General features: G+C 44.8%; 2 protein-coding genes across 2 annotated transcripts; both read left to right on the top strand.

Moving 5' to 3' along the window:
• Nucleotides 1–1,232: 1,232 nt before the first annotated feature.
• On the top strand, nucleotides 1,233–2,141 carry LOC306830047 (trace amine-associated receptor 1-like; the record flags this gene model as incomplete). Its single annotated transcript, XM_079353268.1, has 1 exon — nucleotides 1,233–2,141. The coding sequence occupies one exon, from the start codon at nucleotides 1,233–1,235 to the stop codon at nucleotides 2,139–2,141; it is 909 nt and encodes a 302-aa protein (XP_079209394.1).
• Nucleotides 2,142–11,437: 9,296 nt separating this feature from the next.
• Nucleotides 11,438–12,430, top strand: LOC306830623 (trace amine-associated receptor 1-like; the record flags this gene model as incomplete). The annotated part of the gene is made up of 1 exon (XM_079354210.1): nucleotides 11,438–12,430. One exon carries the CDS (start codon nucleotides 11,438–11,440, stop codon nucleotides 12,428–12,430), a length of 993 nt encoding a protein of 330 aa, XP_079210336.1.
• Nucleotides 12,431–13,540: the final 1,110 nt, after the last annotated feature.

Here is a 13,540-nt window from a genome sequence, read left to right as displayed (position 1 = left end):
GAATTTTGAAGGGACATCCACTACCTGCTTTACCTTTTTTTCTGTCTGCTGGGACAGATTGTCCAACCTCCATCCCTGAAGGTCTTTTATTTAACCTCTGACTTTACAGAGGCAGAGCTCATTTAGTCCAAGAAAAGCTGACCTCATAAGTGCTCAGAGTGTTCTCTGCTGGCAACACTGTCCTGCTAACTATGGAAGGTAAGTGTAGGATTCATATGAATCTATTTGTTCATTATGTAAACTTGTCAATGCTCATCTTTTAAAGTTCTTCATGAAGACAAAGTAAATGTCAGGAGTGTTTGTTTCTGTAATCATTCAGGTTCTGAAACTCCCCCACCACGATATGGTAACAGTTCAGGGGGGAGTTAATGAGTTAAAAAAAATAAAAAACAATATCATATTATTGTTAAACACAACCCCTGTGCATGTATTTACCAATCATGAAATATTGTTTGGTTAACAAAAAAACCAAACATTTTATGATAGTTAAAAACATAGGAGTGCATAGGAGTTCAAATCATGTCCAATTTGTCATTTGCTGTCAGTAGTCCACGAAAAGTGATTTCTTTCAGCCATTTGTGAAACTTCTATCCAAACATTAAAAAAGTTAACTTTAAAGACATTCAACGAAGAACCCATCGTCTTGTAAATGGACATTTACTACCTGCTGTACCTTTTTTTTCTGTCTGCTGGGACAGATTGTCCAACTTCCATCCCTGAAGGTCTTTTATTTAACCTCTGACTTTTTGATTTAGAGACAGAGCTCATTTAGTACAAGAAAAGCTGACCTCATAAGTGCTCAGAGTGTTCTCTGCTGGCAACACTGTCCTGCTAACTATGGAAGGTAAGTGTAGGATTTATATGAATGCATTTGTTCATTATGTAAACTTGTCAATGCTCATATTTTAAAGTTCTTCATGAAGACAAAGTAAATGTCAGGAGTGTTTGTTTCTGTAATTGAGCAGGCAGTCATTATCATAGGGGAAGTTCTTAGCAGACCTAATGTTCTAAGCTAAGTAGTTCTAAGCTGTCTGCAGAATCATGAGTCAAAAGAAATAGATAGCTGAGACTTGATTTTGATTCACTGATCATGAACCAAACTTTTATACAATATTTTGTTCAATTAATTATTTCCTTTTAAACAGATGGAGCCAGAACGCTGCTTTGAGTCCAGAAACAGTTCATGCTTGAAGACAACTTATCCCATACCCCTACGTGTTGCCCTCTACATAATGTTCGGGGTCATAATCATTCTAACAGTGTGTGGAAACCTTTTGGTCACTTTCTCAGTGGCTTATTTTAAGCAGCTCCATACTCCAACAAATTACCTGATTTTTTCTCTGGCTATGTCTGACCTGCTTTTAGGGATACTGGTCATGTTCCCTGCTATGATTCAAACTGTTGAGTCTTGTTGGTATTTTGGTGATTTATTTTGTAAAATCTACATGAGTTCTGTTTTTACATTGGTTACAGCATCAATTATCAATCTTTGCTTCATATCAGTTGACCGATACTACGCTGTTTGCCAACCTCTGCTTTACAGAAGAAAAATATCTGTGAATGTTGTTTTGATCATGATTCTGATCTGTTGGAGTATTTCACTTCTTTTAAGTTTTGGAATGGTTTTTTTGGAGTTAAATATTTTGGGTGTTGAAGAGTTTTATTATACCTATGTTGTATGTGAAGGAAGATGTATTTTCTTTCAGACTGGAGTGTCAAGTACTGTTTCCTCAGTGGTTTCCTTTTACTTGCCTGGAATAATAATGCTTGGTGTTTACCTACAGATTTTTCTTGTGGCCCAGAACCAGTTTCGCAGCATACAGAACGCAGGCTGTGTGACCTCAGTGAAAACATCAAACACAGGCCAGAAAAAAGCCACTAAAACACTGGCTATTGTAATGGGGGCTTTCCTGTGCTTTTGGACTCCATTTTTCATCCGTAACGTCATTGATCCTTTTATTAGTTACTCAACACCGCCAGCATTTGTTGAAACCCTAGTGTGGTTGGGAAACTTGAATTCTGCCGTGAACCCTATGATTTATGCATTCTTTTACAGTTGGTTCAGAAAGGCTTTTAAATTATTAATCTCAGGTAACATATTTAAATCTGACATTTCTGATACAAAACTCTTCACTGAATAAACTGATGAATCGTGATGTTGGGAAGTTGGTATTTATTTTACAAGCAAAACGTTTATGAAATTGATGTTGTAAATGTGCTATTTGATTCACATGAATCTGCTCAGGGGCCTTTTTAATTCAAAAACCGTTATTTGTTCCCGGGGAGCAAATCTTTTTTTAAAACAACTTACAATTGTCAATTTAGGGGAGATTTAACGTCAACATAACTGTGTAAAAATAATTTTGTCTGAAGCTTATGAGTTTCCCTTAACTTGTGAATTAGGCTTCTTTAGAATTTCAACCCATTGACTACTATACTGTAGAATCAAATTGACCTCTGGGATGAATAAAGTTATGTAAGTCGAATGTCTTCTCCAACTTACTTTTCTGTGATAACTTAGTTACTCTTTCACAACTGTTGAAAAAACAGGGAGGAGGACCCAATTACAAACTACAAACTACGACAAACACAGAGCAGTAAGAGACCAACAGTGTAGGTATACTAAAATTAGACAAAGAAAATAAAGTGTTTACCTGTTATTCTCTGTTGAATTAAAAAAAGTCAGCAGCGGTGGTCACATTTGAACCCTTTATGCAAATAATATGTTAGTTTTTGAAAGAGAAAAGCTGGAGTGCTGTTCTCTCTTTTCCTCTTCTCCCTCGCATTTCATTTACTTCCCTTTCTCCTCACATAGAAAATAAAATCAGTTGCGGTAGTTATATTTCAGGAGCGGTGCAACACAGCTGCTTAATGCATAGAGGGGAAGCACTGCAATTACAAAGTAGGTGAATTTTAGGATGTTAGTCTTAGTTTACTTTGTTGCATTTTTCTTCTTTGTTTAATGTATCAGCAAGGTGCATTGTGTCGCGCTGCTATAATGTCATGCTATTACATAGCTGATGCAGCTATCTGCATCTGGCTTACACGCCGCGTACAAAATATGGCACAGTTGGCTGTGGGGTGTTCACAACACCCCTATGACAGGAATAAGACCAAGGACCGTGATGTCGCCCGGCATGGCGGAGCCGGGGCCCCACCCTGGAGCCAGGCCTGGGGTTGGGGCCCGCAGGAGAGCGCCTGGTGGCCGGGCTTTTGCCCATGGGGCCCGGCCGGGCTCAGCCCACAAGGATGACGCGGGCCCGTCCTCCTGTGGACTCACCACCCGCAGAGGAAGCCGTAGGGGTCGGTGCAATGTGGATCGGGGCCTCAGCGACCCGATCCCCGGACGCAGCTTCTGGCGTTTGGGACGTGGAACGTCACCTCACTGGCTTGTGCAGGAGGCTGAGAGGTACCAGCTAGATCTAGTCGGGCTCACCTCCACGCACTGCTTGGGCTCTGGAACCCAGCTCCTCGAGAGGGGCTGGACTCTTTACTTCTCTGGAGTTGCCCACGGTGAGAGGCGGTGGGCTGGTGTGGGCTTGCTCATAGGCCCACAGCTCAGCCGCCAGGTGTTGGAGTTCACCCCGTTGAACGAGAGGGTCGTGTCCCTGCGCCTTCGGGTAGGGGACAGGTCTCTCACTGTCGTCTCGGCCTACGGCCCGAACGGCAGTGTGGAGTACCCGGCCTTCTTGGAGTCCCCGGGAAGGGTGCTGGACAGTGCTCCGACTGGGGACTCCATTGTTCTACTGGGGGACTTCAATGCTCACATGGGCAACGACAGTGAGAGCTGGAGTGGGGTGATTGGGATGAACGGCCTCCCTGATCTGAACCAGAGTGGTGTTCTGTTATTGGACTTCTGTGCTAGTCACAGTCTGTCCATAACAAACACCATGTTCGAGCACAGAGATGTCCATAAGTGCACGTGGCACCAGGACTCCCTAGGCCGGAGGTCGATGATAGACTTTGTGGTCGTGTCATCTGACCTTCGCCCGTGTGTCTCGGACACTCGGGTGAAGAGAGGGGCTGAGCTGTCAACTGATCAGCACCTGGTGGTGAGTTGGATGCGCTGGCAGGGGAGGAAGCCGGTCAGACTCGGCAGGCCCAAACGTGTAGTTTAGCGAGGTCTTCAACTCCCACCTCCGGATGAGCTTTTCACAGATCCCGGGGGAGGCTGGGGACATTGAGTCCGAGTGGACCATGTTCTCCACCTCCATTGTCAAAGCAGCTGCTCTGAGCTGTGGTCGCAGGGTCTCTGGTCTCTGGATGTGCAGGGGCTGTCATGGTTGACACGTCTCTGTAACATCGCGTGGAGGTCGGGGACAGTGCCTCTGGACTGGCAGACCGGTGGTCCCTCTTTTCAAGAAGTTGGACCGGAGGGTGTGTTCCAACTACCGGGGAATCACACTCCTCAGCCTCCCTGGGAAAGTCTATTCCAGTGTTTTGGAGAGGAGGATCCGGCTGTTTGTCGAACCTCGGATTCAAGAGGAACAATGCGGTTTTTGTCCTGGCCGTGGAACACTGGACCAGCTCTACACTCTCCAGCGGGTGCTCGAGGGTTCATGAGAGTTTGCCCAACTAGTCCACATGTGCTTTGTGGATCTGGAGAAGGCATTCGACCCGCGCCCTGTGGGGGGTGCTCCGGGAGTATGGAGTTTGGGGCCCTTTGCCGGCAGTAAGCCGGACCTGTTTCCGGTGCGCGTTGGCCTCTGGCAGGGCTGCCCTTTGCCACCGGTTCTGTTCATTACTTTTATGGACAGAATTTCTAGGCGCAGCCAGGGGCCGGAGGGGGTCCGGTTCGGGGACCACAGGATCTCGTCTCTGCTTTTTGCAGATAATGTGGTCTTGTTGGCTCCATCGAACCCGGACCTCCAGCGGGCACTGGGGCGGTTCGCTACCGAGTGTGAGGCGGCTGGGATGAGGATCAGCACCTCTAAATCTGAAGCTATGGTTCTCGACCGGAAAAAGGTGGTTTGCCCACTTTGGGTCGGTGGGGAGGTCTTGCCCCAGGTGGAGGAGTTTAAGTATCTCGGGGTCTTGTTCACGAGTGGGGGGAAGATGGAGCGTGAGATCGACAGACGGATCGGTGTGGCGTCTGCAGTCATGCGGTCACTGTATCGGTCCGTCGTGGTAAAGAAGGAGCTAAGCCGAAAGGCGAAGCTCTAGATTTACCGGTCGATCTTCGTTCCTACCCTCACCCCAGACACCTCCTCCAGCTCTTCTGGTTTGACCCCAAGGCGTTCCCAAGCCAGCCGAGACATAGTCTCTCCAGCGTGTCCTGGGTCTACCCCGAGGCCTCCTCCCGGAGGGACATGCCCGGAACACCTCCCTAGGGAGGCGTCCAGGGGGCATCCGGACCAGATGCCCGAACTACCTCAACTGACTCCTCTCGATGTGAAGGAGTAACGGCTCTACTCCGAGCTCCTCCCTGGTGACCGAACTCCTCACCCTATCTCTAAGGGTGTGCCCAGCCACCCTACGAAGGAAGCCCATTTCGGCCGCTTGTATCCGAGATCTCGTTCTTTCGGTCATGACCCAAAGCTCATGACCATAGGTGAGGGAAGTCTGGGTGTCTCTGCTTAGACTGCTGCCCCCGTGACCCGGCCCCGGATAAGCGGCAGAAAATGGATGCAGTTGGCTGTGGAAAAGCAAACAGGATAAGGATCATACTGTACTGATCCCTGCTGGACCACTTGGTGGAAGCGGGTCTTTCTCCAAACAATAAACTAACTCGTTAAGGTGAACAGGGTGAAATGATAAGTTATTTTTATCTTTTTAATGCTAGCAGAAATATACCATAAAGTTCCTGATATTTCCAGTTGGAGCTGTATGTGTGATAGGTAGGTAGGTAGATGGATGGATGGATGGATGGATGGATGGATAGATGGATAGATGGATAGATGGATAGATGGATAGATAGATAGATAGATAGATAGATAGATAGATAGATAGATAGATAGATAGATAGTAGTCCAGTAATAATAGTAATAATAGTCCAGTAGCAGTATACAGACAGGCAGGACACAAGACATTAGTTACAATACACACCCGCTGTGCCCCCCCCTCTGTATACAATAATCCCCCAAGCAAGATTTAGCAGCTCCTATGTGACTAAGGGTAAATACAATTACAAGTTAAACCTGTGCAGTTAGCATTAGCATTAGACTTAAAACTTATATAGCATAATGTACATAACCTGTGAAGGAGAGAAAAACATGTGCTGATTAAAAGAGACCTGTAAACAGTTAAAGAGCCTTGGAAACAAGGGCTGACCTTCTAGAAACTAGTTACATATGCATGTACAGAGGTGTTTGAGGTAGTGCCAGAGGTGTGAGTACAGATGTAGCATAACACAACAGTAGGATGAAACCAGACATGATTAAGGTGATTATCATTAAAGTGACCAGTGCTCAGTAAGGTGACTATCAATATGCATTAAAGTGTCCAACTGGAGGTGGACTCTGAGGTCAGCAGTGCAGATGAGGAGCGAGAAAAAAAGTGAAACATGAGTCCAGGGTTCACCGTGTGCTTCTTCCCTGCCGTGACAGTGAAGTGTTGTACAGTCTTATGGCCAGGGGGACAAAAGAGTTCTTGAGTCTGTCCGTGGAGCACGACTGTGACAGCAGTCTGTCACTGAACATGCTCCTCTGACCAGTGAAGGTGCTGTGCAGAGGGTAGTGTGTGTTGTCCATGATGGAGAGCATTTTGTCCAGAGTCCTCCTCTCTACCACTGTCACCAGTGAGTCCAGCTCTGTGCCCACCACAGAGCCAGCCCTCCTCACCAGTCTGTCCAGGTGTGCTGCGTCCCTCTTCTTGCAGCTTCATCCCCAGCACACCACTGCGTAGAAGAGGACGCTGGACACCACAGACTGGTAGAAAATCTGCAGCAGCTTTTTGCAGATGTTGAAGGACCCCAGCCTTCTCAGGAAGTACAGATGACTCTGTCCCTTCCAGCAGGTAGTATCCATGTTAGACGACCAGTCCAGCTTGTCATCCAGTTGCAGCCCCAGATACCCGTAGGTCCTGACCACCTCCTCGTCGACCCCCCCCCCGATGGAAACAGGTTCTAGATGTGGTTTGTTCCTTCGGAAGTCCACCACCATCTCCTTGGTCTTGGAGGCGTTTAGCTGCAGATGGTTGGCACTGCACCACGTCACAAAGTCCTCGATCAGGCTCCTGTACTCCTCCTCCTGTCCATCCCTGACACAACCAACTATCGCAGTGTCGTCCGAGTATTTCTGTATGTGGCAGAGCTCAGAGTTATACTGGAAGTCAGAGGTATACAGGGTGAACTGGACAGGGGAGAGCATGGTCCCCTGTGGTGCTCTGGTGCTGCTGACCACAGTGTCAGATGTGCAGTCCTTCAGTCTGACGTACTGTGGTCTCTCTGTGAGGTAGTCCGTGATCCATCTCACCAGGTGCGAGTCCACCTTCATCTCGGTCAGCTTGTCTCTCAGTAGGAGGGGATGGATGGTGTCGAAAGCGCTTGAGAAATCAAAGAACATCACGCTGCTCCCTTTGTCCAGATGAGAGTAAGCCCTGTGTAGAAGATAGAGGATGGCATTGTCCACGCCGAGGTCTTCCAGAGCACAGGAACCTTCCCGAGCTGCAGGATCATGTTGAAGACGTGCTGAAGTGGCTCCCCCAGCAGGCCTTTAGCATCCTGGGACACACCTTGTCCGGGCCTGCTGCCTTCCTGGGACGGATTCTCTTCAGCTCCTTGCTCACCTGGTCTCTGGTGATGGTGGGGGGAGGGGGGATGGATTGTCTCTGGAGATTGTGTTCGTCCTGGTGGAGGTGTTGGGGGGAGTGAGGGGTTGTGTAGAGGGGTGTTGGGGCGACAGGCACTGGCTGCAGCGACGGGGCTGTTAAAAAACAGGTTGAGCTGGTTTGCTCTCTCAGGGTCCCCGTCTTCTGCGTTGTTGTTTTTCTTCTTGCAGCCTGTGATGGTTTTCATGCCCTCCCAGACCTCCCTCATGTTGTTCTGCTGCAGCTTCTGTTCTACCTTCCTTCTGTACTCCTCCTTTGCCTCTCGGAGTCTGACCTTGAGTTCCCCCTGCACACGCTTCAGCTCTGCCTGGTCTCCCTCCTTGAATGCCCTTTTCTTCCTGTTAAGGATCTCCTTCACATCACTGGTGATCCAGGGCTTGTTGTTCGGGAAGCAGCGCACAGTTTTAGTGGGAACCACAACTTCCATACAGAAGTTCATGTAGTCAGTTGTGCAGTGTGTGACCCCCTCAATGTCATCACCATGAGTCTCTTGCAGGGCACTTCAGTCAGTGGTCTCAAAACAGTCTCTGAGAGCCTCCTCTGCCTCGGGAGACCACTGTCTGAAGGTACGCATTGTTACCGGTTGTCTCTGGATCTTAGTCTTGTACTGTGGCTTGAGTAGGACCAGGTTGTGATCGGACTTCCCCAGAGGTGGTAAGTGGGTGGCAGTGTAGGCGTCCTTCACGTTAGCATACAGGAGGTCTATTGTCCTGTTCTTCCTGGTGGGACAGCTTACAAACTGGTGAAAGTCTGGTAATATAGAGTTCAATTTAACATGGTTAAAGTCCCCTGAGATGGCAATGAAAGCATCAGGGTGCAGTGTTTGTAATCTCGAGATGTTCGAGTGGATGACGTCACACGCAGTCTCGACGTGCGCTCGTGGAGGAATGTAAACAACAACAACAATGGCGTGGGAGAACTCCCTGGGCATGTAGTAAGGACGGAGACCTACAGCCAGCAGCTCGATGTCATTGCTGCACGTTGCCTCCTTTACAGTAATATGTCCATGGTGGCACCATCTGGTGTTTATAAACAGTGGCAAGAAAACAGAGACCTATCCCCGACCGAAGGCATAGGGACGCAACCCTCTCGTTCACAGAGATGAACTCCTACACATTGCAGCTGTGGAACTATCAGCAGTTCCACACCAGCCCACCACCTCTCACAGTGGGCGACTCCAGAGAAGTTGTTGGCTCATCTGCAGCGGGTGTCCGGTTCGTAGCGCGTGTTGGCTCATCTGACCCTTCTCCCGTCCGGTTAGGAGCACGGGAGGCAGTCTGTGTCTTCAGTTGACATCTTTGCAGAAGTATTAACTTAATCACAGAGTACTTAATAAACAGGAGACATGTTTCTCTCTTAGCTGGTAGCCGCAATGCCCCGCTCCGGCATGAACACAGAGTGCAGGGAGGCTCTTTATTATTCAAACATGCGTAACCTTACACATAATAAAGTAGTGCCTACGAAAATATAACAGTGGCAAATATCGCACTCTAACAGAAGTAAAGAGTCCAGCCCCTCTCCAGGAGCTGGGTTCCAGAGCCCAAGCCGTGCGTGGAACTGAGCCTGACTACATCTAGCCGGTACCTCTCGACCTCCCGCACGAGCTCAGGCTCCTTCCCTCCAAGTGAGGTGACATTCCTTGTCCCATCAGCCAGAAGCTGTGTCTGCGGATCAGGTCGCCAAGACCCCTACTATTGACTGCCGCCCAATCCACATTGCACCCCTCTGTGTGATGGGTCACGGTCCTTGTTTTTCATCTTTTCTTCACAGGGGTTGCTGAACTGCTTTTGGTCTGACCTTTCACCAAAGACCTGTTTGTCTTGGAAGACCCTACTAGGGCCTAAAGACCTTAACAATATAGCTCCTGGGATCATTCAGGTTCTGAAACCCCCCCACCACGATATGGTAACAGTTCAGGGGGGAGTTAATGAGTTAAAAAAAATAAAAAAACAATATCATATTATTGTTAAACACAACCCCTGTGCATGTATTTAACAATCGTGAAATATTGTTTGGTTAACAAAAAAAAAAACACATTTTATGATAGTTAAAAACATAGGAGTGCATAGGAGTTCAAATCATGTCCAATTTGTCATTTGCTGTCAGTAGTCCACGAAAAGTGATTCCTTTCAGCCATTTGTGAAACTTCTATCCAAACATTAAAAAAGTTAACTTTAAAGACTTTCAGCGAAGAACCCATTGTCTTGTAAATGGACATTTACTACCTGCTGTACCTTTTTTTTCTGTCTGCTGGGACAGATTGTCCAACCTCCATCCCTGAAGGTCTTTTATTTAACCTCTGACTTTACAGAGGCAGAGCTCATTTAGTACAAGAAAAGCTGACCACATATGTGCTCAGATCGTGCTCTGCTGGCCATCCTATCCTACTAACTATGGAAGGTAAGTTTAGGATTTATTTTGTGTATGTGAACTTGCAAATGCTCATATTTTTTATTTCTTCATGAAGTAGAAATTAATGACTTGAAATGTTTGTTTCTTATTAATCAGACTGTCTTTAGCAATGAGGAAGGTCAAAACAAATGACCATGATTTACAAAGTAGTTCTAAGCTGTGTGCAGAATTGTAAGTCAAAAGAAATAGACAATTGATATCTGATTTTGATTGACTGATCATAAACCAAACTTCCTTCCTCTGACTCTTTTTTCTCAACTATATTCACTCCTATTTTGTTTTTACCATACCCATAAGTGTTTCCCTCTACATAGTTTTTGGAGTTATAATAATCCTGACAGTGTGTGGAAACCTTTTGGTCACTTTCTCAGTGGCTTATTTTAAGCAGCTCCATACTCCAACAAATGATCTGATTTTCTCTCTGGCTATGTCTGACCTGCTTTTAGGGATACTTGTCATGTTTCCTTCAATGATTCAAGCTGTTGAGTCTTGTTGGTATTTTGGTGACTTCTTCTGTAAAGTCTAATTGAGTTCTGTTTACATGTTGTGTACAGCATCAATTCTTAAACTGTCTTTCACATCATTCGATTGATACTACGCTGTTTGCCAACCTCTGCTTTATAGAAGAAATGATGCAAAGCTAACATTTTGGGAATGTTTTTTATCTTTACAATCCAAGTCGTGAATGTGCAATTTGAATCACAATACATCTGCTAAGTGGCCTTTTAGAAACAACTAAGACCACCACTAATTTAGACCAGAATGCAGGAACTTTCTGCTGGGATTTTCCAAAGATAGTATCACAAGCTCTGTCATTTTTGATACTGTGAATTTTTTGTATAAACATCACCATAACTGTGTTTAAATATTTTTTTCCTAAGCTTTTGAGATTCTCTTGACTCGTGAATTAGAATTCTTCAGAATTTCAAACCATATCATTCCATTCAAGTTGGAAGAAAAGGATACTTTTGCTCTGTCTATATAGGAGGGCTACACACAGTGGTGGAGCATTTGTAACCTTCAACCTTTCACTGATTTTCCCTCAGAAATGCAAAATGTCAAGCAAAGGGGAAGGCCAAAACAAGCCTAATGTTTTACAAAACAATTCTCAGCTGTGTGCAGAATCACGTGTCAAAAAAAGATAGCTGAGACATGATTTTGATTCACTGATCATGAACCAAACTTCATTTCCATTTCTTTTTTATCTTCTCAACAAAATTCATTACTATTTGTTCAATTCTTGTTTCCTTTAAAACAGATGGAGCCAGAACGCTGCTTTGAGTCCAGAAACAGTTCATGCTTGAAGACAACTTATCCCATACCCCAACGTGTTGCTCTCTACATCATTTTCGGGGTCATAGTCATTCTAACAGTGTGTGGAAACCTTTTTGTCACTTTCTCAGTGGCTTATTTTAAGCAGCTCCATACTCCAACAAATTACCTGATTTTCTCTCTGGCTATGTCTGACCTGCTTTTAGGGATACTAGTCATGTTTCCTTCAATGATTCATGCTGTTGAGTCTTGTTGGTATTTTGGTGACTTATTCTGCAAAGTCTTCATGAGTTTTGCTTCCACGTTTTGTATGGCATCAATTTTCAATCTTTCCTTCATATCCGTCGATCGATACTACGCTGTTTGCCAACCTCTGCTTTACAGAAGAAAAATATCTGTGAATGTTGTTTTGATCATGATTCTGATCTGTTGGAGTATTTCACTTCTTGTTGGCTTTGGAATTATTTTTTTGGAGTTAAATATTTTGGGTGTTGAAGAGTTTTATTATAACCATGTTGTATGTGAAGGAGGATGTATTTTCTTTGAGAGTGGCGTATCTAGTTCTGTTGCCTCAGTGGTTGCCTTTTATTTGCCTGGAATAATAATGGTTGGTGTTTACCTTAAGATTTTTCTGGTGGCACAGAGACAGTTTCGCAGCATACAGAACGCAGGCTGTGCAAACGTCAAAACTTCAAACACAGGTCAGAAAAAAGCCTCTAAAACCCTGGCTATTGTAATGGGGACTTTTTTTTTCCTTTGGACTCCATTTTTCATCTGTAACATCACCAATCCTTTCACCAATTACTCAACACCACCAGCATTTATTATAACACTTGGATGGTTGGGATATTTAAATTCTGCTGTAAACCCTATGATTTATGCATTCTTCTATAGTTGGTTCAGAAAGGCTTTTAAATTATTAATCTCAGGTAACATTTTTAAATCTGACATTTCCCAGACAACACTTTTCATTGAATAAACTAATGAATAGTTACATTTCTTTGGAAATGGTGTTTGTTGTACAAGCAAAATGATTATCAAATTGTTGTTGTATATATAAAACACAAGTTATATGCTGATTGGGATGTACAGTATGTATGCCTGTTTGCATGTTTGCATGCATACATGTATGTATGGTATGTATTGTAAGCATTTATGTATTTTACTGCTGATTGCAAACAAATTGCCCTTTAAGTAGGGAAAATAAACAACTTTGAACCTGGAAATACGCCATTTAAATCTGCTAAGGGGCCAAGAACTCAGACCACCACTGATTTAGTTAGTTTAACAGAAAGCAGTGAACCGTTCTGCTGTGAGTTCTCCAAGAATATCATAACAAGCTACAGTCGGTAATTTTTGCAACTCTAATTTTAGGTGAAACACTTTTTCTCTCACATAAACTTGCATACATCAACATAACTGTTAAAATAAATTTGTCTTGAGAGTTTTGAGTTACTCTGAACTTATGAATTAGCATTCCTTTGAATTTCACCCCACCGGATATCATTCAGTTTAAGTTGGAAAAAAAGGTGCTTTGGTCCTTTGATAGGAGAACTACACACTTATTAGTGGAGTATATGCCTCCTTCATCCTTCCACTATTTTCCTTCAGAAAAAGGACATTTAAAAACTGTCACAACAGAACTATGGAGACATGATTTTGTTACCAGACTCATGTAAAGCAGTGTAGCTGTAGAGAATTCAATTAAAAGCCTACTTTTTGCTCAACCATCTTCCAATTTCGGTGTGAGAGGAAGACATCCTTTTCATTCAGAGTAGGTTGAAAACGTTCTTTTTCGATAGTGTTTATAGATAAGGCTGACGTAGGCCTGACATCGACCCGCACTTAGCTTTGTTGCTAAAAGTTAAAACTGCCAGGGGTCCTTTTCACTCAAAACCTCCAGACAACCACAAGCCACCATTTTAGTGTCTCTGCTTGTCCACACACTCTCACCAGTTCACAACTGTGTGACCTGGCTTTAAGAGGTTTTAACATAAAAAATCTAATTAAGTTTTAAGATGGATGGATGGATGGATGGATGGATGGATGGATGGATGGATGGATGGATGGATGGATGGATGGATGGATG

This window comes from Symphodus melops, assembly GCF_947650265.1.
Source record: "Symphodus melops genome assembly, chromosome: 10".
Lineage (NCBI taxonomy): Eukaryota > Metazoa > Chordata > Actinopteri > Labriformes > Labridae > Symphodus > Symphodus melops.
This window is presented reverse-complemented; position numbering and strand designations above follow the sequence as displayed.